Here is a 22,010-nt window from a genome sequence, read left to right as displayed (position 1 = left end):
CGCCCCCGGTACAATGCAGCTGCGGCCCGGGCTACGGCGGGGAGGCGTGCGGAGCCTGCTCCTCCCCAAGGCCTGGCTGGGGCTCTCACCCCGGCATCCAGGGTTGGGGAGGGCTCCCTGGGAGAGGGGGAGAGCGGACCCCGTCGGAGGAGGGCTGGGGGGTGGGGGAAGGACGGCCGGTGTGCTGGGGGTAGCTAACGCTTCGAGAGAAGAAAATGGCGCTTGGTGCAAGTCCCTCCTCTTCCCATACGGTCTCCTGCGCTCTTCGCCGTCTCCCACGCCCCCTCCGACCAACCTGTCTCCCCACCCCCCCTTCAGTCGGTTGCCCGCCCCGGGGTTCCAGCAGCTTCTTGGCACCGCGCGACCCCTTTCCGCGTCTTGGCGCTCATCACCCTCGGGTTGTACCGAATTCCTGTGCCGTTTAGTCCCGGTTTATTTTCACCTCGTCTTTTCTAATTCTCCCTCCACGCCATCATCAAAGACCGAAATTCATTTTTTCAGTTGCGTTTTGTATATATTCTACACTAGCGTTTTAGTATCACCTTCCTGAATTACTGGCCTGCTTCCTTTCTTCGAACAGTAAAGATTCATTAAGTAAAAGTAAAAATCTATCTTGTCAAAACTAAAGTGACTTTAGTTACCATTACCTTTTCTGTTGTTGTTGTTGAATGGTCTTCTAATTTGGGTTAATTACGAGGTCGTTCTTTGAAATGATCTTAGGCAGCCTCCCCCCCGCAGCTTTTATTAATAGACCGTATAGTTATGCTTGACTGTTTCAAAGTGAAAAAATAGGTTATGTCCAATTTAATTACCTTTTAAAAAATGTTCATTGGCATTATTAGCTGCTAGCATTAAAAAAACCTAAATTGCTTTTGGAGTTTAGGTTGTAAAATGGAGCAGTAACAGGAATGGTACATAAAATGTGGTTCTGAACGTTGCTGGTCCCCTCTGAATTTGCTCCCCCTCTCATCAAGAAATTACCAGTTAAAATCAACATGGCAAATTGCGCATGTTTGAGCTTTTTTGAAATTAGTGGCTGGAATTGGGATGGATGGCCCACTTCTTTTACCTTGACCTCCTATTGTGGAACACATTTAGTGTTAGTGCCCAGGCAAGTTTAGTCTTAGAGAGCTAGATTACTTAGGAATTTTTGAGGAGGAAATGAAGTCTTTTTTCCTTTATTCAACATTTACAGACTGTGTGTTGTATATATTGGGCCCTTTAGGGCATAAAAAATTAATAGGACTCAGTCTTTTTGGAGATGGAGAGGGCTAAAGATACTTTAATAATAAGTGGTTTACCACCTGGTATTATAAGTGCCTTGAAAAGAGTGCTTTGGAATTCCTTGAAATTTGGGGTTTAGCTTTTTTTTTTTTTTTTTTTTTAAATATCTCTGCAAAAGTAGATGCACAAGGCTCCCTCTTTCTGTGCTCAGGCACTCAGTAAAGATCCACCTAAAAGCAAGATATTGGGTTATGTACCTCTGTTTGGGGGAGGTAGGGTGATAGTGGAATCTGAGAAAAGGTTTTGCCCCTCCCATAAGCAAATTCTTCAAAATTTAGTTATATTTCAGAGTAGAAAATCAGTGTAAAATGTAATGAACTGTAAAAAATTGTGTTTAACTGTGTGAACTCTGAATTAGTGCTTGTCATTTTGATGGCATGATCAAAAGCCAAAGAAAATTAAGAACATATACAAAATATGAAAAAACAGGATTTATACCGGCAAACGGATTACATCGGTATAGTGCAGCTGTTCCCAAGTTGTGTGAATGTTGGGGTCAGTTCCTGCAATGAATAATTCTGTTAGGTCTCATCAGTGAGAAATACAAAGCAGTACTGAGAATACTATTCCTGGTTTTAACAAAGATTGTTGTCTTCTTACAATTTATTCTACCCATAAACATAAAACTTCTCTAAAATGAAGTATAAAAAGACCTAATGGCTTTGAGAAAGAGGTGTAGGAGTGTGAGATGTGTGTGACATTAGTTCTTTCTCCTTGCTGGGTTCTGGGTGTTATTTTCAACTTGGAAGAGTATAAATTAAGAGTATAACTTAGAGCGTTGTGCTCAGCGTAACAACTCCAGTACCACAAAATGGTGGAACCATGGAACTTCTCGAATTTTTGCTTGGGAACGAGAAGTCGAAGGTAATAGAACAATTTGTAAATTGTTGTGTATAATGTATTTTTCTTTCAGAATGCCTAAATCAAAGGAACTTGTTTCTTCAAGCTCTTCTGGCAGCGATTCTGACAGTGAGGTTGACAAAAAGGTGACTATTAATGCAAGTCATTTCTGTGATACTTAATTCAGCAGTATTGGCTACATCCAGTTCTGAAGGACAGCAAGGCATATCAGAGAACAGTAAAATGAGAGCCTGGGTGGATGTTTCTGAAAGTGCAGCTGGCTCCTGGACCCCTTGACCAAAGTGCCTAGGGTACTTGTACATACACACTCCCAGCCTCTAAATCAAACTTGAGCAAGTCTTCAGACTTTTAACAAGTCTCCTGTTGAGGACTTCCAGGAAACCTAAAGCTGCAGAAGGGGGAATAGCATTAGAATGAGGCCAAAGCCGCTATTTGCCGTTATTTAGAAATATGCGTGATCTCTAGGTACTGTGTGTTGCAGTTGAGTTAAATTACCTGAACTCTTTGAATGCAGTTGTCAGTTTGACCGCCTTCTCAGCCGTTGATGTTTATCCAGCCCACTAGGATTACTTAAAACGTAGGCCAGTACATTTTAAGTTAGAATGTTATTTACTCTGGTCCCCTCCTTTTAGTTAAATCAACACCCAGCAAAGCTAACACGAAATTACCCATTTTGACAACAGGCTTTTTCTACATTAGATGACAGCTGTGCTGGGAGCGGTGTATTCCGCTTAACTGAGCAGCTCACACTGTAGTCAGAGCTTCCTTCTATGCAGAACTGTTTTTTTATTTCCTAGGAGCTTACATAATTATGTCTCTGAGTGTAGTTGGCAGTATTAAAGGAGCTTATGGGAGAATCTTAGAGAAGATGGACCTTCAAAGGGAAATACAGAATATATAACCTCAAGGTTGAAATAAGGCCTCAGAGAGCATACATAGCTATACTCCAGAAGGAAATCTGTCTTTAATTTTTTTATTCACACCCAGTATGGCATTTGAGTATTCATTTAACAAATTTTTACCGAACTATTATGTGCCAGTCCATAGAGAGTATCTAGTCCCCTGTATAAAGAATAATCACTTTGTGCTTTGTTGAGCTGATTTGATTTTTGCTGTTTTTGCTGTTTGCTATTAATAGTACTATTAATCCTGTAAACACAGTAATGCATTCATTTTTTCAGTTTATATACATGTGTACATTCTATTTTACCTAACTTCATCTAATTCAGTAAGACATTAACATTATTAGTTTATACTTTCCACTAAGGAACATGACTGCCCTCTGCTGTTTAGGTTGGGAACTCTACTGGTTTTCATAGGCTGTTAGGTCATTTTAAGAATGAGGCTATGTAAAAAGTTTTTACAATAATGTTTCTTTAAAACATTTTCTTGATTTTGGATGCTAATCTAACACGTTGCTGTCCACCTTCAGTGATTTTTGTGGTGAAGTTCTTGAGTTGTTGACTTCTAATGCCCAGTACAAAGTAGCTTTCTTAGCTTTGTATACTCAAAAATTTTCAAAGTCAATTTAAGTCCCTTTTGGAATAGGCAGGACATAAACAACATATCCTAGATTGGAATAAGTTGGTTGTATTCTTCCTAATTCATATGTATCCTTTGTAAAAATATATGTTGCTGACTAGCTTTAGTAGACTTGGGGTTTCCAAAAGTTTATTAAAGTAGCAGGCCCCCCATCTCTTTTTTCCCCCTTTCCAAAGAAATTGTCTGTGGGATCCCGGTCTAGAAAAGAATTGTTTCTTTGGTTATTACCACTGTGATGCCTGAAGTGTTTTTTGGGCTTCTAAGAACAAATTTTGAAAACACTGTGTTAGATCTTGGGTTAGCTCCATAGTTCTTTGTCAAGTGAAACTTCCCTGTGTGTATATATATATATATGATTTTTTTCTTAATAAATGTAGTCCTTTGAGCCTTTCAGTCTTAAAAAATAATAAAGTGTTTGAACCTGAGATGTGCTTTATTCTTATGTGTGCAAATTTTAACCATTATGCTTGTTTTTCTTTCAAGCTAAAGAGGAAAAAGCAAGTTACTCCAGAAAAACCTGTGAAGAAGCAAAAGACTGGTGAAACTTCAAGAGCCCTGTCATCCTCTAAGCAGAGCAGCAGCAGCAGGGATGATAACATGTTCCAGGTAATTTCCTTACATCCAGAGGAAGTAGTATCTGGCTTGATCTGACAAATGTTAAAAGTGCCTTAATCTAATACTGCATAATATCGACTAAAGAAATTCATTGAAATATAAGAGCAAGTTCGTAGAAATGAAAGTCATTTATAAGATGTTAGATTATTGTTAAAGTCTAGAAACCTGTAGTTTGGCTAAGTGTAAAACAATTTAAAAGTTACAGATACCCAAAAGAAATTGAGAACTGCACATTTAGGAAGCAGTTTGGAGGAGATAGGTCTAGCATTGGGCTGTAAATATGGGTGGGTATTATTGGAGAAGCAGCAGCAATATGGCCTGCTTAATAATTTGGGCTTGAGAAGAATAAGAGAGGTGAGGGGCGCCTCGGTGGCTCTGTTGCTTAAGTGTGGGACTCTTGATTTTTGCTCAGGGTTTTGGGATTGAGCCTGTGTCGGGCTCCACCCTCAGCAGGGCTTCTGCTTAAGATTCTCTCCCTCCCTCTCTCTGCACCCCCTGCCCCCATGCTAGCTTGCTTTCTCTCTAAATAAATCTTTAAAAAAGAGCAGGCGAGGTGGGTAGATTTACTGAAATTGGCCCTCTGTATATAGTGGGGAATAAGATTGGATATCGAGGTAAAGCAAAGGAAGAGTTTCAAGAAGGGAGCATAATTATTAGTTGAAGCCAAAATGTTACAATGAGGCTGCAGACATTTGACTGGAAAAGGCTAGTGCATATATATGTATACACATGTACGTATATCTAAAATGCATAGTTACGTATAAAATTGATAAAAATTTTTAACTTTCTGATGGATTTGAAAGACAGTGCCAGGATAAGGTTAGAATGGGAAAGTAGGGGCGCCTGGGTGGCTCATTCGGTTAAGCACCTGCCTTCAGTTCAGGTCATGATCCCTGGGTCCTAGGATCGAGCCAGTTGGGCTTCCAGGGGGGAGTCTGCTTCTCCGTCTTCCTCTGCCACTCCCCTGCTTTTGTGTCCACATGTGTGCGCGCTCTCAAATAAATCTTAAAAAAAAAAAAGAAAGATTGAGAAAATAGAAGATGGATATTTTTCCTCACTTTAGCCTAGTTATGTGTGTGGATAAAGAAAATAGACACATGGTGGCTATACTTAATACCGTATCAAACACAGAATATGCTGAGAGAGTAGATTTCAGGTACACTGATGACACGAGGAATGGTAACTGAACTGATATGTTGATTATCTTGACTAGTAATCATCTCGCTATGACTATATCAAGTTGTCAAGTGGTACACCTTAAACGTATATATTTTTTGTTAAAAAATATTAAAAATATATATAGACAATACCAGATGGATTATTTAGTTATGGGTTTTAGTCCTCTGACTGCTGTAGGGTAGGGGAGCCAACTAACTTGATAGAGAACGTAAGTCACTGTATATAAGGAAGAATTATGAGAAGGCCCTCATTTCTTTGAGTTAATAAAGTTGAATGCATTCTACTGTATTTCATCAGGTCTTGCTGAATTCTGGGTGTGCAGTGATGAGCCAAGTAGATGTGGTCTCTGGTTTCATGAATTTATGGGGATAAATACACTGATAAACATATATATTTACAGTTAAAGTTATGGTACGGGCTGAGAATTAAAAGGACAGATTATGAGAGAGGAGGTGCTCTGGGACTCTCTTTCTAAAGAAGTGACGTTTGAAGCTTAAAACCTAAAGGAGGAGCCAGTCACATGAAGTGTTAGCGGGGAGGAAATCCTTTTCAGAGTAGTGAGATTGGTGCCGATATTTTGTGGCTGGAGCCTACGAAGCCTGATTGAGAGTTTAGATAGGAGATCTAGTTGGTAAAGAAGTTGGGGGCCAGATCTGGCACCATCTTCCTGTTGGAAGGCCATTTTTAGGAGTCTGAGTTCTGTTCTAAGTGCTGTGGGAAGCTCTCTTAAGGGTCAGAATGAAATGTGAAATCTGTAGGAGGCTATCTGTCCCTTATTTTCAAAGACTTTCCCTTCTAGAGAATGAAGTGCTGCATTGGAATATTTTAACTTAATGTTTGCAATAGAGGTAAAAAAAACTTTCAAGTATTTGGGTGGCTATCTTGGGCTTTTCTCTGATCAGTTCTTGTTCACCATATGCCTACCTTTGCCTGTGGAATAAGAGTATCTGTGTCATTTTAATGGGTTTTATCTTGTCCATTGAAGAAACCAGGACCCACATTTAGAAATTTTATTCTGTTAGAACAGTTTGGAGAAAACCAGATATATTTTTAGGGGATGGTTATTTCACCAAAAAAAGTGGGTTCAGTTTTTAAAATCTCATTTGGAAAGATTTCTGAGCCTCATCAAGCTATGAGACCCCACCCTTTTGAAAGCACCTCTAGGAGGAACCAGATATTTTTATTTTCAAAGTGATTTTTCAGAGACCTTAGTGATAGGCATTCTAAGAGATAATCTTTCATTTTGTTTCCATTGTAGCTTTTTCCTTGTAGTGGTATTTTGGCCATAGAAAAATATCTTGGTAATACTGAATTTTAATTGGTTTAAGAGCATGTTAGAGTACATTGGTTGTGTAATATACAATGAGGGCTTCATTTTTATTTGTAGTAATGATTTGATAATTTTATTAGATGGGTGAAGGATGAGATTTTTGGAAGGAGAAATCAGACTCGTGTTTTGTAAAGGGTTGTGTTTTTTTTTTTTTGATAGAACTGTATGTTTTCTATATTTTTTATTTACCAAGAAGGTGCTGTGGAGACAGCTCACAGATGGAACTTGTTAAGACATTGCTAGGCTCTGTCAGGACCCAAGTTATCAGGTATACTTTGTCAAAAATAAATAGATCTAAAATCGAAATTAGAACTATTTGAGTATTAGTAGCCTTAAGACAGGAATTTTTTTTTTTTACTTCCATATCCGTCACTTACGAATTAGAAGAAATAATCTTACTCTGGTAAAGCACTGTGCATAAACATAAGCAGCTCTTTGTACCCAGGGAAAGCCACTGCACTGATTTTTCAAACTCCAGAATGATTTGGGCAGAACGCTGGCTAGAGCGGAAATACCACTAGATGCTTTCCTTGTGTCTGGTTCCTTCAGCTCTGAGTTTAAGAACTTGGTTGGGTAGAGACATAACCTCGCTGAGGATAGGACTTATATTAAAGACAGCCGGGGGACCTATTTTGTAAATTCTTAGTACTTGCGTCCTAAAGGTCAGGCTGGTTGAGGCAGGGAACTTCGATCTGTATTTTTCTTCAAAGTTAGTCACAAGGATCAGTACTACCTTAGTTGATTTAATAATTTAAGGAAAAATCTGATCCTTTAAAATTCTGTCATTACAGAGACAATTCTTCTTAATCTGGTGTGGAGCTGAAATTATTATTTTTTTATTTGAATTTTTTTTGGTATATGAAGGAATTATTTGTGACCTTCATCAGCTCTCCAAAGGAGAGAGAAATCAGAAAAATTTAAGATCAACATTCCATATGCTTTTCCCCCCTTGTTTAATTCCACATTATATGAATGTAAAATTACATGCATTTTGTCATCCGATTTTATTATTTCCTCTTATAACGTGATTGTAGAGATATTTATTCTTTCTATTTTAATCATTCTATCCATATATTATTATCTCCTCTTGTTTGTTTTTTTGGGAGTGGGTGGGTAAGAGTTTATCAGCTTTTATTCATTTTTCCTCGAGGGAGAGATGACTGTTGGGCAAGTTCCTTTCTTTTTTAATAAACGTTATTGACGGATAATTTATATATATATAACAAAATGCACACATTAAGCATAAAATTTGGTCAGCTCTGATAAATGTTTACACTCTTGTAGTGAGGCCATTTCCATTACCCCAGAAAGTTCCCTCTTGGCCTCCCTTTGCAATTACTCCCCCTGCCTGAGGTGACTACTGATCTGATTTCTACCACTATATAGAACCTGTTCTAGAACCTCATATAAATGTAATTGTACAGTTTGTATTGTTTTGTGTCTGGCCACTTTTGCTCAGCGTAACATCTTGGCGTCAGTTCTTACTGTTATCGATAGTTTGTTCCTCGTTATTGCTGAGTGGTATTCCACTGTGGGGTTATACAGCAGTTTGCTTATCCATTCACTTCAGCTAGACATTTGGGTTGTTTCTTTCCAGTCTTGGGTGCTAGGAATAAAGCTGATGGGAACATTCTTGTGAAAGTTTGTGAATTTTTTTTTCCTTTTTGGATCAGATTCATATGTGTTTGCTGGGTCATAGGCTAAGTGTATGTTTAGCTTTATAAGAAACTGTCACAGTTTTCTGTAGTAACTGTACCATTTTACGCACCCACCAGCAATGTGTAAGATTCCAGTAGCTTCATATCCTCACTGGGTGTTTGTCAGTATGTAATGCTATTTACATAAGTTAATGGATGTGTAGTAGGAGCTCATTGTAGTTTACTTTGCACTTTGTTCAAGTCCTTTTTGCCCATTAAAAAAATGGGTCATTTGATTTATTGAGTTGAAGGAGTTCTTTACGTATTTTAGGTACAAGCTCTTTGACAGCTAGTATAGTGTCATAGTGTATAGTGGATATTTTCTTTAGGTCTGTGGTTTGCCTGTTAATTTTTTTTTAAAGAAAATCTTATTTCCTCATTTGTCAGAGAGAGGGAGAGAGCGAGCGAGTGCGCGTACAAGCAGGGGGAGCAGCAGGCATAGGGAGAAGCAGCTTCCTCGCTGAGCAAGGAGCCCGATGTGGCACTCAATCCCAGGACCCCGGGCTCATGACCTGAGCTGAAGGCACATGCTCAACCAACCGAGCCACACAGGCTTAAGAGCCTCTTAATTTTCGTAAGCATTTTTAGAAAGTTTTAATTTTGATTAAGTCCATTTTTATCAATTTTTTTCTTTTTTGGTTAATGCTTTTTAATGATATTTCTCTGTCTACCCCAAGGCCACACAAATTTTGCCACCGTTTTTTCCCCTAGAATTTTTATAGTTCTAACTTTCATGTTTAGGTGTGTGATCCATGTAGAATTAGTTTAGTTTCTGTGTGTGGTGTGAGATAGAAGTTGAACTAATTTCTCCTCTCATAGAGATATCTAGTTGTGATGTACCATTTATTGAAAAGATTTTTTCCATTGACTCATGTTGGATCTTTATAATAAAAATCCATGGATATGTAAAATACATGTCTATTTCTGATCTCTGTTTTATCCCATTGAATACTTTTCACTTCAGGATCACAGTCACAATTACTGCACTTTTATAGTTAGTCTTGAAATCAGTGAAAGTCCTTTAACGTTATTCTTCATCTTCAGAATGATTTTGCTCTTCTATGTTTTTGTATTTCCATACACATTATAGAATCAGGCTTGTCAATTTTTACTAAAAAACCTACTGGGATTTTGATTGGGATTGGGTAAGGCTGAAGATGAATTTGGGGAGAACAGGCAGCTTGGCAGTTCTCAGTCTTCCAGTTCATGAAGGTGGTGTCTCTCTGCATTTATTTAGATCTTCTTGTATTTGTCTTGTGAATTTCATTGTAGAGGTCTTGAACATCTTTCGTTAAATTTATTTTTAAGTATTATATATATATATATTTTTTAAAGATTTGAGAGAGCGTGCATGCGAGAGAGGGGGGAGGGGGAGAGGGAGAGAAGCAGACTCCCTGCTGAGGGTGGAGCTCCATCCCATGATCCTGAGATCACGACCTGAGCTGAAACCAAGAGTCAGAAGCTTAACTGTCTGAGCCACCCAGGCACCCCTGGTATTTTATGTTGTTTGGTTCTGTCGTAAATCTTTTCTCTCTTAATTTCATTTTCCAGTTCATTGCTAGAAAAATGTTATAATATTACATAATATATATGTGTATTGTATATTTATTTATAATAGGTTACATATGTACTTTTTAGAGACTTTTTAGAACTTTGTGTGGTGTTGTTGATTTTGTCTGTTTTACATCATCCTTTTAATTCTTTTTCTTGCTTTGTTGCTAGTATTTCCAGTATAATATTGAAAACAAGTGATGAGAGTAGACATCCATGCCTTGTTCCTGATCTTAAGGGCAAAGCATCCTTCTAACTTTCTCCTTTTTCTGATGCCGTCCACTGTTGCTTAAACTCTGGAGTGAATGTACTTCCTGCTATGGTTTTGCTACTTTGGTATCAAAGAATGAAAAATTACAGGGATAAACGTGGTGCATTTTTCTAAACAAATCTCTTTGGAGATTTTTCATTAAAACCTTTTAGGTTAAAATGAGCACAGATATACTAGGGATTAGCTACAAAATGCACAGTAAGTTTTAGATTATAATAAGAGACTCATTTTGGTAGAACAGTGTTAGTGGGTGTTCCCACATTTTCCCTTCCTTCCAGCCGCACAGCTCTTTGTTGCAGGTGTTCTCCAAAACGTTGTTAGCAAATTTTAGAGTATCATTTTACTGGTCTATACCTTTTCCTTACTTTGAATAATTTCTTATTTTACTATATATCAAACACAAGTTATTTGAAAAGTGATGAGGGACTTCAAACTGTAAATTGACAAGGTTTTGGATATGTGGATGTTCAAGCCATGTTTGGGAGGAAGAAAATGCCTTTTCTATTAATCTATAGCAAACAAAAATATTTATAGCACGCCTCATTGAAATCATGGATAAAGGAGCATCTGAAAAGTTTCTATGGAGCAAGAGTAGAAATTAAATTTCCTAGCAAACCATTTGTTTTGTGTTTATTGTGTTGTTCCATGTTCTTTATAATAATTGAATAGTAGTTAGTACTAATTTAAGACTGGTAAAATGCCATTAATATACTTAAAATGTGCTTGTCTCTCTTTTTAATAAAAAGATTTGCTTTCAGTCTTGATTTTTAATTCTTTTGCAAGTGCAATTTTATTTTTTTAAATTTTTTTAAAAGATTTTATTATTTGTCAGAGAGTGCAAGAGAGCACAAGCGGGGGAGGAGCAGCAGGCAGAGGGAGAAGCAAGCTCCCTGCTGAGCATGCCACGAGCCGAAGGCAGACGCTTAACTGGCTGAGCCACCCAGGCTCCCCTGTAGTGTGATTTTAAAGTTTTAACCCTGTATTCAGATTTTCGATTCTCAGGAATACAAGCTTTGCAGAAGAGAGTAGTAGTAGTAGTTTTTCTGCTTCTGTGTTTTGTTTTGGTCCTTAGTCCAAGAACCTATAAAAGCTCCAGAATTCTCTTCCTCGTTTTTCAAGTCCTCTTCAGTATAGCTCCATCTATTTCAACCTGTCCTCGAGTCTCAGCAGTGTTGTATCTTTCTGCCTAGTCCCTTCTATGTCCTTGTCATTTTTTTCTCTTTTGCTTTTTCAAGGTTAGATCCTAATACCTAAGGTCCCTTATACATGCTCAAGCCCACACCGAACTTGTACTTGACTTAACCTAATCAGTACCATTTTAGTAGGTTTTCAGTACATTTTAATGTTATATATTCAGCTAGCTCATGCAGAGGGCTTATTAGCTTAGTGGGTTCACCGTAAAAACCAAAATGAAACAACATTCAGTTCTGTGGTTAGCTGCTTAAGATACTTACACATTTCTTAGAGTTATTAAATCAGTATTATAAATCACAGTTAATGGTTTCACTGTGATAATTATTTTGGTCTTATTTGATTTATCCATTAAAACAGTTTTCTTGGAACCTGGTATGATAGGCACTAGGGGGTACAAAGAAGACTGATTAAAAAATAAGCCATTAAAACTGACCATAAAATCACTGGTGACTTTAGGTGGTGGGAATTCAATTAGTAGGAACAGTATTTTTCTCCTTTCAAAATTTAGCAATAGAAGGAAACATGGTAAAAGTTATAAAATGCTCCAGATCAGGGAAAATGCTTTATAGAAATGGGGAATGAGCATGTTAGGAAATGGTAGATAAGTCAGTGGAAAGGGAAAGAATGCGAAAGTAAGAAATGGGATAGAAAAAGTAAAAAGTTAAGAATTGATGCTGTTGTGAGTACAGAGGAGAGATTTGAAGGCACTTACCCGTACCCAGTGGACTTCATTTTCTCCATAAAGCATGGGGTATGTGGGTAGTTTTAGGTTCTTAATTTGAGACTGTGGTGAAGTGTGTTAAAGATGTTGTTTGAAATGAATGTCTAAAAGAAAAAGCTTTCTCACGTTCTATTGACTGGATTCCTGGATTTTTAGAATGATATATAGCTAATGGGGGTCTGTGGATTCCTACTGGTTGTAGTTTGTACTGCAAAAGTTTGCTTTCTGATGATTTTTGTGGTAAAAAAAACAACATAAAATTTACTGTCTTAACCATTTTTACGCATGCAGTACTGTTAAGTATTTTTATATTATTGTGAAACAGATCTCCAGAACTCTTTCTTTTGGCAAAACTTAAACAATTCCCCTTTCCCTCTTCCCCTGGGCCTCTAATAACTACCATTCTACTTTTGGTCTCTCTGAATCTGACTAGTGTAGGCACTTGTATAAGTGGAATCATACTGGAATCATTCAGTATGCATCTTTTTTTTTTTTTTTTAAGATCTGTTTATTTTAGAGAGCTTGAGTGTGCGGGGGAGGGGCAGAGGGAGACACTCAAGCAGACTCCCCACCTAGCACAGAGCCCCTTGTGGGGCTTGATCTCAGACCCTCATGACCTGAGCTGAAATCAAGAGTTGGATGCTTAACCGACTGAGCCACCCAGGCGCCCCAGTATGCATCTTTTTGTATGTGGTTTATTTCACTTACCACATTTTCAGTAAGGTTCATCCATGTTGTAGCATGTGATGGGATTTCCTTTTTAAAGGCTGAATAATACGCCATGGTCTGTTTATATATCACATTTTGTTTACCCATTCATCTCACGATGGACATAGGGGCCGTTTCCATCTTTGGGCTGTTGTGAGTTATGCTGCTGTGAACGTGGGTGTACAAATAAATACCTTCTCAAGACCTTGCCTTCATTTCTTTTAGGTTCATACCCGGAAGTGGGGCTGCTGGATCATATATTCTACTTTTAATTTTTTGAGGAACCTCCATACTGTTTTTCATAGTGTTGCTCTGTTTTACTAATGATTCCTTTAATGTGAAAATGATTGGAAGTATGAGATGTATTTTCTTTTAATTCCATATTTTTAAGAAAGATTTCTTCTTAACAGTGACATTTCCTTTGGTTGTAGTTTTGATGTTGAGAATAGTAGTTACTTTCCTGATTAAAACTAGAGGGAGTGTGCAGCAAGTTGTGAATATAAATATGGACACCACTGTTGAAATGAATACCTTTCTATGTTTTTGTTTCTTTTGCAGATTGGGAAAATGAGGTATGTCAGTGTTCGGGACTTTAAAGGGAAAGTCCTAATTGATATTAGAGAATACTGGATGGATCCAGAAGGTGAAATGAAACCTGGAAGAAAAGGTGAGATTTCATTTCCTGAATTTAGTCCTAATAATTAGGACTAAACTAAAAAGTAACCTACCATATTTAAAATTGAAATAATGTTGGCAGTGTATTTGGAACATCCTCATTCAGTTGATTCTTTGTTTTCTGTAGTCTTTTAGACATAATATTTAACTTATTTTAATGACATTTCTTAAATACCTGTTTGACTAAAACCCAGAAAAAATAACACCCCTAATACCTCTTCATTTGGCTGCTAATTTGCTTGGATGTAACTTTAGAAAATAAAATTGACGTGAATTCTTAACTAGAGCAGGCACTATCTGGGAAGTCGTAAAATTAGGAATGAAAAATTCTGGTTTATGGTGTTTCCTTTTGGAAGGATGTCCTTTTGGCGGGGGGGGGGTGTCCTTTTAGCGGATCTTTGTCCTTCTTCCATTTGTGCTTCACCCAGTCCTAAACACATCAGCATCATAGAAGCATGCTTTATTTATTCATCATATAGCTAGAGAACATTTATGCACTAACATAAATTCATGTATTTGGGTAGTTAGCTTTTTTAGGTTGATCCATAGATAAAAATATGCCTCTTTATCTTCTACTCTGCCTGTTTGTCATCTTGAAGGTACCACTTGTTTGCTTTATGCAGTTCTTAGGTTTATCAAACTTAACCTCTCTGTTTTCGTATCTTTAACATTTTCTTGTTCAAGGCCACTTCTGGACTGCTCATTCGAGTTGTTTCATTGTGGCCAATGCCAGATTTCTTCTCTTGTTCCTGCAGATGTTTATTAAAACAATTTCATCAGCTTTAAAGCCCTTCAAAGGTGTTGACCCAATATATTCTTCTGCCTTTCTCTCAATTTCATGACCTCCCAGCAGTTTTCTGAGAAATACACCAATTCTTCCAATTCTAGTTTATTTTTCTATTTATACGGGTCAAGTATTCGAACATTAGAAGCTTCAAGTGCAAAAGTACTTTCTCTTCACATTTTTACTTCTTAAATAGAAGACATGTTATTAGCTAACATTTTAAGTGTTTACTTATGTGTCAGGTGATACACTAAGCATTTTATCAGAATAGCTAATTTATTGATTCACAACATCACTTTGAGGTGTAAATACCATTTTACTGGTAAGAAGACTGAGGCTTAGAGATTTTTTTTTTTAAGGTCAAACAGTTAGTGATATAGGAAGGCTGGGATTTGAACCCTGACAGCAGGACTCCAGAATGTGTTTTTAACCACTGTGTACATTCTGAGAAGCCCTGTATGGGTTGTGTCTCAGGAATTTTTCCAAAGTGAAATGAATGCTTCTGGAAGAACTCAGCACAGTTGTTCACCTTGAGTTCCTGTAGAAATTTGAGCAAATGTTGGAACCAACTAGAAATTGGGAGTGTCACATATGAAATCTGGACCTGGTCACTTAGCCTGCTAGTTTGCATGGTTTGTGAGCCATATCTTCACATCATCATTTGTTCTCACAGGCTATAATAAGTATTGTGCAGGATACACTGTTGGAAGTAAAACTGGGCGTAAGACTGGTCTGCTCAGGTAATTGTGATGAATCTGTAACAACAAGTGAAGAGATTAGACTCTCAGTATGGTACCATTATGCCATTCAGAGTGGCAGTAAAACAGCTATTTAGTTGGAAGTGTGAAAATCGTCAAAGTTTACATCGATTTCCAACTTTTAATTTTTAAAACTTTGTTTTAGGTATTTCTTTAAATCCCGAGCAATGGAGCCAGCTGAAGGAACAGATTTCGGACATTGATGATGCAGTAAGAAAACTGTAAAATCAGAGCCATATGAAACCTGTACTGTTCTAGTTGTTTTAATCTGTCTTTTTACATTGGCTTTTGTTTTCTAAATGTTGTTTTCCAAGCTATTGTATATTTGGATTGCAGTACAATTTGTAAGATGAATACTTTTTTTTTATGTGCATTATTAAAAGTGTTCTGAGTGAAACTGTCAACTTTATTAAGGAGGATTGCTTTGTGCCCGCCACCTAGTGTATAATAAAATCAAGTAATACAATCTTAACTGTTGTGGCCTTTTTTGATCAAAAGAGTTAGTACTGTTTAAGGCCAAAAGTAACAGTTCATAGACCTGTTAGTTTCACCTTGGCTTTTACATTCAAAAGAATTTGTATTGCATTGAATTTATAAACTCTGACTTGTGAAGTCCATAGTTGATCTGTTTTCTTCCAGTCCAATGTCTAGACTTGTTGGATTTTTCTACCCCAGTGATATTTCACCTTCCCCTTAATCTTTGCTTCGTTTTCCTTTAATAACTTCATGTTCAGTTTTCATTTCACTTTTTGCTCTCTTTCTTGAATATATTTACTAATTTGGAAAGTCAGTGAAACTGTCAAAATGTTAGTTATCTCAATAAGGTACTTGTAATTAAAATATTATATGAGAGCTACAATCACTAATTCTACTGTATTAAATATTAGGAGATATAGTTTGATAAAAAAACATGGCTTGTATGAAAATTCTGAGCAAGTAAGTGTATGTCGTTACCTGTAGTGCTCTGTGTAGTTTATTGCTTAGTCTGCAGAGAATAATGACTTTGATGTCTGATTTGCTTTCACTTATTAAATATGTTCACCATGGGATGATGTCTACAAAAAATCAGATACTGTTATATTAGATTAGGATTTAATAAAAATTGTGAAAGCTTACTGGCCTAACATTTTATTTTATAACAGTGAGTATGGATTATATGTAGCCAGAGAGATCACTGAGCTTTACTGTCATAGTAGGTAATGTGGTTAGTTTTTGGAGGAAAGAGTATATAGAACATATGTTTCTGTTTTTTGGCCTTTTCTTAGTAGACTTGGTTTTTTTGTTTTTGTTTTTTATTTTTTTTGCAGTTAATCTACTGGACGATAGTATTCTAGACTTAATGTTCCTGAGTTTTAGCAGGCACTCTGAAGTGATTTTCATTAAAGCATAGTGATGAAGCAGACCCAGATTGAGGCACGATTTCAGGGGCTTTGCAGCAATAAATAGGGCATGGTGTGCCTTAGGAAGAGAATTTAAGTGAACTATAACTGAAATGAAAGAAGGTGGCAATGAAGAGGAAGGAATTCTCTTCAAACTAAATGAAACATATAGGATATTTTGATCACATTGATAGGACACAATTCTAGATGGGATAGTAAAAAGAAAGATTTAAAGACATGTAAAAAAAATTCTTGTTAGCAAATTATTTTTGGTAGCTAATCTTAAATGGTTTACTGCCATGTTGGAGAGTTGCACTATTATACCAAGTTTGATTACTGCGTCTAAAACATTTTATAGTAAAATTGTCAAGGACTTGATTTCAAAACTAGCTGCCAGGACACATACAGTTAACTAAATTTTCTCCTGGCAGCTATTCTGTTTTAAGTATGTTTTTACATTTTTTAGATGATTTTTCTAATGTTTTTAGCAGTAACCCTAATAATAGGTGCATAATTGGGGAAATAAATCTTCTATTTTAGCCTCCATTAGATTATAGGTACCCAAAGTGTTCAAAATGGAATTTTAGACAACTCATATTTGATTGATAACTTCCGCTTATTTGGGAACATATACGTGTTCTATTAACTTAATTGGGTGGAGTTGTAAAGTATTCTTCATTATATATACAGAAAGGGTAGTTAGAACACAGAACTTTGATTTCAGGGTAGTTGAAGAGGGAATAATGGGAAAGTTTCCTAGGTATATATGAATTCAGTGTGCATGTGCATTTTGAAACAATCTGCTAATACAGAGATGGTGCTGAAATCTATTACCTAGGCATTTTCTAGCTGTATAGCATTCTGTCATTAAAACTTAAGATAAGGAATGTTTCCCTGGCAGAATTTGTTAAGTTGACTGCTGAATTCATTTAAACTGTTATTGGGTATACAATATACAGAAATTACGTGTATTTTTTGGGGGGGTAAAGGAAGTGATGAGAACTGGGTTTAAAAGAAGAGTCCAGTTAATTGTACTGAGAAGAGAGGATAGGGGACTGAGGTTTTCTGTTTAAAATTACCTTCCTGGTAAGATTTCTTCCAGGAAGAAAGCTTGGCATTTTGAGGCAGCACTTTCTTACTTGGTAAAGCCAGATCGAATTTAATTAATGCCAGCCCTGAGAATACTCGTAGCAGGGTTTTTCCAATGGGGTTTTCCTCATTGTCTTTTCAAGTATGGGTAACATTTGACCAATTTCTAGTGCCCTTGGCATTTTACTTAAAGAGCAACCACTAAAACAAAAAACAAAAAAACCCCAGCATCTTTATAATTTGATTATTCTCTTTTGCTTTTACTTTATAAATGCTTTTGAAGAATACTCCTACCTCATTAGCTAGTCAAGTTGCTGTGATGATGGACCTATTTCTATATAGGAAAAAAGACTTAGGAAAAAAAAAGTATGTACATCCTGGCTTGGCTATTGAGGAGAAAAGAGAAAGAATTGAGTGTTATTTAAGTGTTCCTGACAGGGATGTCAGAGCACTATAAAAGTTTGAAATTTTTAAAAAGCGCTGGCTAATATTTAGGTGTCTCCTGAAATTCTTTTCTATTTACTTTTTATGGAAATTAATCCAGTGAAAAACTTAAAAGTTTGTTTTGTTTTTAAAATGATATTTTCCAGATAAAGTCTAAGGGTAAACATTCACATAGTCACAAATATGTAATTCTGTAATTGTGGAAAAACCTGTATGCTTTGTTTGGTACATCTTCCATGGAGATGTCAATGAATATAATACTCCATCTGTGAATATTTTAAATGTTGAAATAAAAATAAGAAATGTGCCCTATGTGTCATCCCAGTTTCACAGACCTAAAAATGAATGGCTTAGTTATCTGTTCAGTGGGTTTTGTTAACAGAATGCCTTCCTGTGTGAATGCTCTTGGAATGTGAATTCACCTTAGCATGTTAAATCTTCTGAGGACCTCTAGAACCAGACCGGATTGGACTAGGTGGGACTGGACTGGATGGGACAGGGTGGGGCAGGCAAGTTGGGTGTGGTGTGGACCTGTTTTTCCCATCTTCCTGATCCAGATGGAAAAATGCAAATAATAAGTACAGAATCTCTTCTCTCTCTCTCTCTCTCTTTCTCTCTCTCTTTTTTTAAACCTATTAATGTTTTGCAGTCTGATTATTCCTTGGTATAAACTTAACCGTATTGAATGTTGGACTCTGCTGAGTATTTTAAACTTACATTTTCATTTAGAAAGTGCCTTATTTTGTCTTTCTTGCCTTAACTTTTGCTTTGTTATATTTTGAGATCTCATTGTTCAGATTTCTGTTCAGGGAAACTTATACAGGGTTAGAAAGGTCCATGGAAGACTAGCTGTGACACTTCTTGCTCCACCTAATCTACTGTAAGTTTGTGGAGCACACTGACTCAATATAGTCAAGAAGAAGAATATAGTACTTGGAATTTACACAGTCACTGACTTGATAGTTTTGTAGTATGGCTCAGAGGAGTTATGGGATTAAAAAATGGGTTTTTTTTAAAGCATTAAACATTAAAAAATTATATGGAATTATTTACCGTGTAACAGTTCATCCAAGATTTAGTCCATCTTAGTATAAAATCTTGCTACACAGGACTTTATCCCCAACTCACTTTACCTAAGTCTTTCACAGAGTTTAGACCATCCTGGACCTGCTTTTACAGCCATTTCAGTCCTAGATTAACAATGGTGTGTTTCTGAGGAAAGGGAAATACTCCTCTCTTTTGACTCTTGTGCTCTTGGTTGAGTTTAAATAGTTCATCTTTCTTCTTGGGTGACTTATTTTAGCTTGGAAATGATTTTAGGGCACTTTCTTACTCCAGCTCTACCAGGAAAAACCCTTGTTCGGAACCTCAGCAGTTGGAGCCTATGTCCCAGGGTAACAAGCACTGTGTGCAAAGTGCTTCTCCCACCAGCCATGCCAGACCGTCACTAAAATGTGCGTGTCGTGGCTCATGTGTCTTGGAAAGCGATGTGAAGTTCCAGTTTGGCCCTCTTCTCAGTAAGACAGAGTCTTCTAACAGCTGCTACTCTGACTCCCCCACCCCCAAATATGTAGTTGTTGCAAGAATGGTGCCTACGTATATGTGTTCTGTCCATGGGACCATTTATCCCTTCACCCAGGGGTTCCATTCAGATTCTGCTGATTGTTCCAGTAATGTCTTTATGGCAGAAGCTTCCAGGCCATTTGAGAGTTGTGTGTTTTTAGTCTTCGTTCTGATGCGCTGCTTCAGGTTGTCCTTGACTTGTGCAATCTTGCCCTTTCTTTAGATCTGGCTGGTGGTGGTGACAAGGGTGGGGAAGGCAGAGGGTGGCTGAACGAGGAGTGGAGACTCGGCAGCTTGGCTGTGAAGGATGAAGAGCAGTGAGGGGTGCTGTGGGAGGATGGGGGACGAGGGAAGGCTGTGTAGGTATCTAAACAGTGCCACATCTGTGTATGGTTGTGTTCAGTGCTTGGCTAAATTGACCTTCGTGTGTCATTTACAGTTTCAGTCACCTCCCACTTTGGTTTTCTGGTGATTTCTAAGTGCCACCTGAATTGTGAGTACTTTCAGTAATTTTAAAGAAAACATTTAGACCTACTCTACTCCATTTTAATGTGACTCTGACCATTTGGCTCCCACTTTGCTCCTCCGGCTCAGCTGCTCCGAGTTCAGAGAGTGCACTTGTCCAGCAGTGCATGTGGGCCACTGTGCACTCATGCTCGGGGCATGAGTCGGTCATGAACCTCTCTTGTTCATTGTTTTTGAGCCATGAGGTCTGTTTCCTCTATTCACTCTTGGCCTTGGAAGAGGAAGAGGAGAAAGAACGTTTTCATGTATTCATGCTTGAGTGATACAAATGGATGAAAGGGTGGCGAGAAGGTATATAGTAGAAATCTGAAGAGTTTGAGGAATTTGAGGATTTCAGCCTCACTCCAGGGTCAAGAGTATCTCCTTGTGGCCGGGTTTGAAGACCAACCCTTTATATTAATTGGGAAGCAATTTCAGAAGCTTTATGGTTTTCCTTAAAATTCTTAATTCAGAAACAAAGGTTTTTTGGCATCCAAGCCCTCAAATCTGTTTTTGATCTAGGATCCCCACCCCCAATATGGAGAAATGCTTCTTGCTTGGTATAGCCATTAACCGGTAGGCAGAGGAAGCTCTCAGAAACTATTGAGAACACTTCCAACGCATTAGAATCCTGTAACAGTGGTTCTTAAATTTTTAAATAGAAAGGAAGCTATTAACTTGCAGTAAAGCGATATTCAGAGCAATGTTGTCACAAGCCACTTCCATTAGAAAACTGCCTCCAGAAGGTCAACGGGTGTGAGAACTTGGAAAGAAATTTAAAAATGCATTGAAGTCTGGGTCTGTAACCTTTTCAACTCTAGCAATCTCCAGGGGGAGAAAAGCTAGAGTACTTAGAATTCTTTCCTGTAAGTATTGAAAAGAATTTGGGTTAGATTCCTATTTAGAAATTTTTTATCTTAGGAAAGGCAGAAACACTAAGTTTAACTCCCAAGTTCATGTACACTATCCCTGTAAACTGCCCAGTGGAGTAGTAACAGCTCCCATTCGTTGAGTGCCAGGGGGAGAAGTGTGGTCAGTGGTGGGTATTTTATTTATTTTCCCATTTAATATTCATCATTTCACAAGAAGGTACTCTTATTCCGTACTTTACAAGTGGAAGTTGAGGTTTCCAGAGAACAGTTGACTTGGTCAAAGCAACACTGAAAGTGGCAGAAACAGAATTTGAATCCACATCTGGCCAACTCCAAAACCTGAGACTTTACCTCACTGTGTTCCTATGGTATTTGTCTTGGCCAGTGGCAGAATTCTCTCTTGGTTCATTGATTTTGCAATGGGCCCTACCGCAGTAACCGTCACCTGATTTTCACTGGGGGCATAAGCTTGGTTTGGTGTCTGACCCAGTGAATCTTACTCATTTTCTTCAAACCACATTCCCAGCAGCAGCAGGAAGGGCAATGGTTGAACCTTGCCCCCCAGCACATGGTAGCGCTCTAGGGTTAGGTTGACTTTGCTGAACCCTTTAGTCAAGCCTGAACTCCCAAAAAGTCTGTGTTGGTTTGTACCAGTTGGGTTTTATCACTGGCCAGAACTCCTACTAAATACAGGCAGATTGAATTATTTTTTTTTTTTTTAAGGATTTTATTCTAAAAGAATCTCTGCACCCATCATAGGGCTCGAACTCGGAACCTGGAGATCAGGAATTCATGCTCCACCAACAGGCAGTCAGGTGCCCCAGGTTGAATTATTCTTGTGTATAGGGACTAGGATTTCCTTTTGGCCTGGTCACTACTAACTTCCAGACACCATGGGCCTTGTGATAGTGTAGGAGAAACTTAACCAGTAATGATAATACTGGGGAAAAGAAGAGGATTATATGAGATTTGGACTTTCTCTCTCTTCC

General features: G+C 37.7%; 1 protein-coding gene across 2 annotated transcripts in view; it reads left to right on the top strand.

Annotated features, from left to right (window-relative positions):
• SUB1 (SUB1 regulator of transcription) overlaps positions 1-18,389 on the top strand; it is a 26,630-nt gene extending 8,241 nt beyond the window's left edge. For both annotated transcript variants that reach the window (XM_034657045.1, XM_034657046.1), the window contains exons 2-5: positions 2,198-2,270; positions 4,171-4,293; positions 13,512-13,620; positions 15,316-18,389. In XM_034657045.1, the coding sequence (XP_034512936.1) occupies positions 2,199-2,270; positions 4,171-4,293; positions 13,512-13,620; positions 15,316-15,395 (384 nt within the window). In that variant the 5' untranslated portion in view covers position 2,198 and the 3' untranslated portion in view covers positions 15,396-18,389. The remainder of the gene's footprint in view (positions 1-2,197; positions 2,271-4,170; positions 4,294-13,511; positions 13,621-15,315) is intronic.
• Positions 18,390-22,010: the final 3,621 nt, after the last annotated feature.

Source organism: Ailuropoda melanoleuca, chromosome 3, assembly GCF_002007445.2.
Source record: "Ailuropoda melanoleuca isolate Jingjing chromosome 3, ASM200744v2, whole genome shotgun sequence".
NCBI classification, from domain to species: Eukaryota; Metazoa; Chordata; class Mammalia; order Carnivora; family Ursidae; genus Ailuropoda; species Ailuropoda melanoleuca.
Note: the sequence above shows the minus strand (reverse complement) of the source record. Positions and strands in the feature narration are given on the sequence as shown.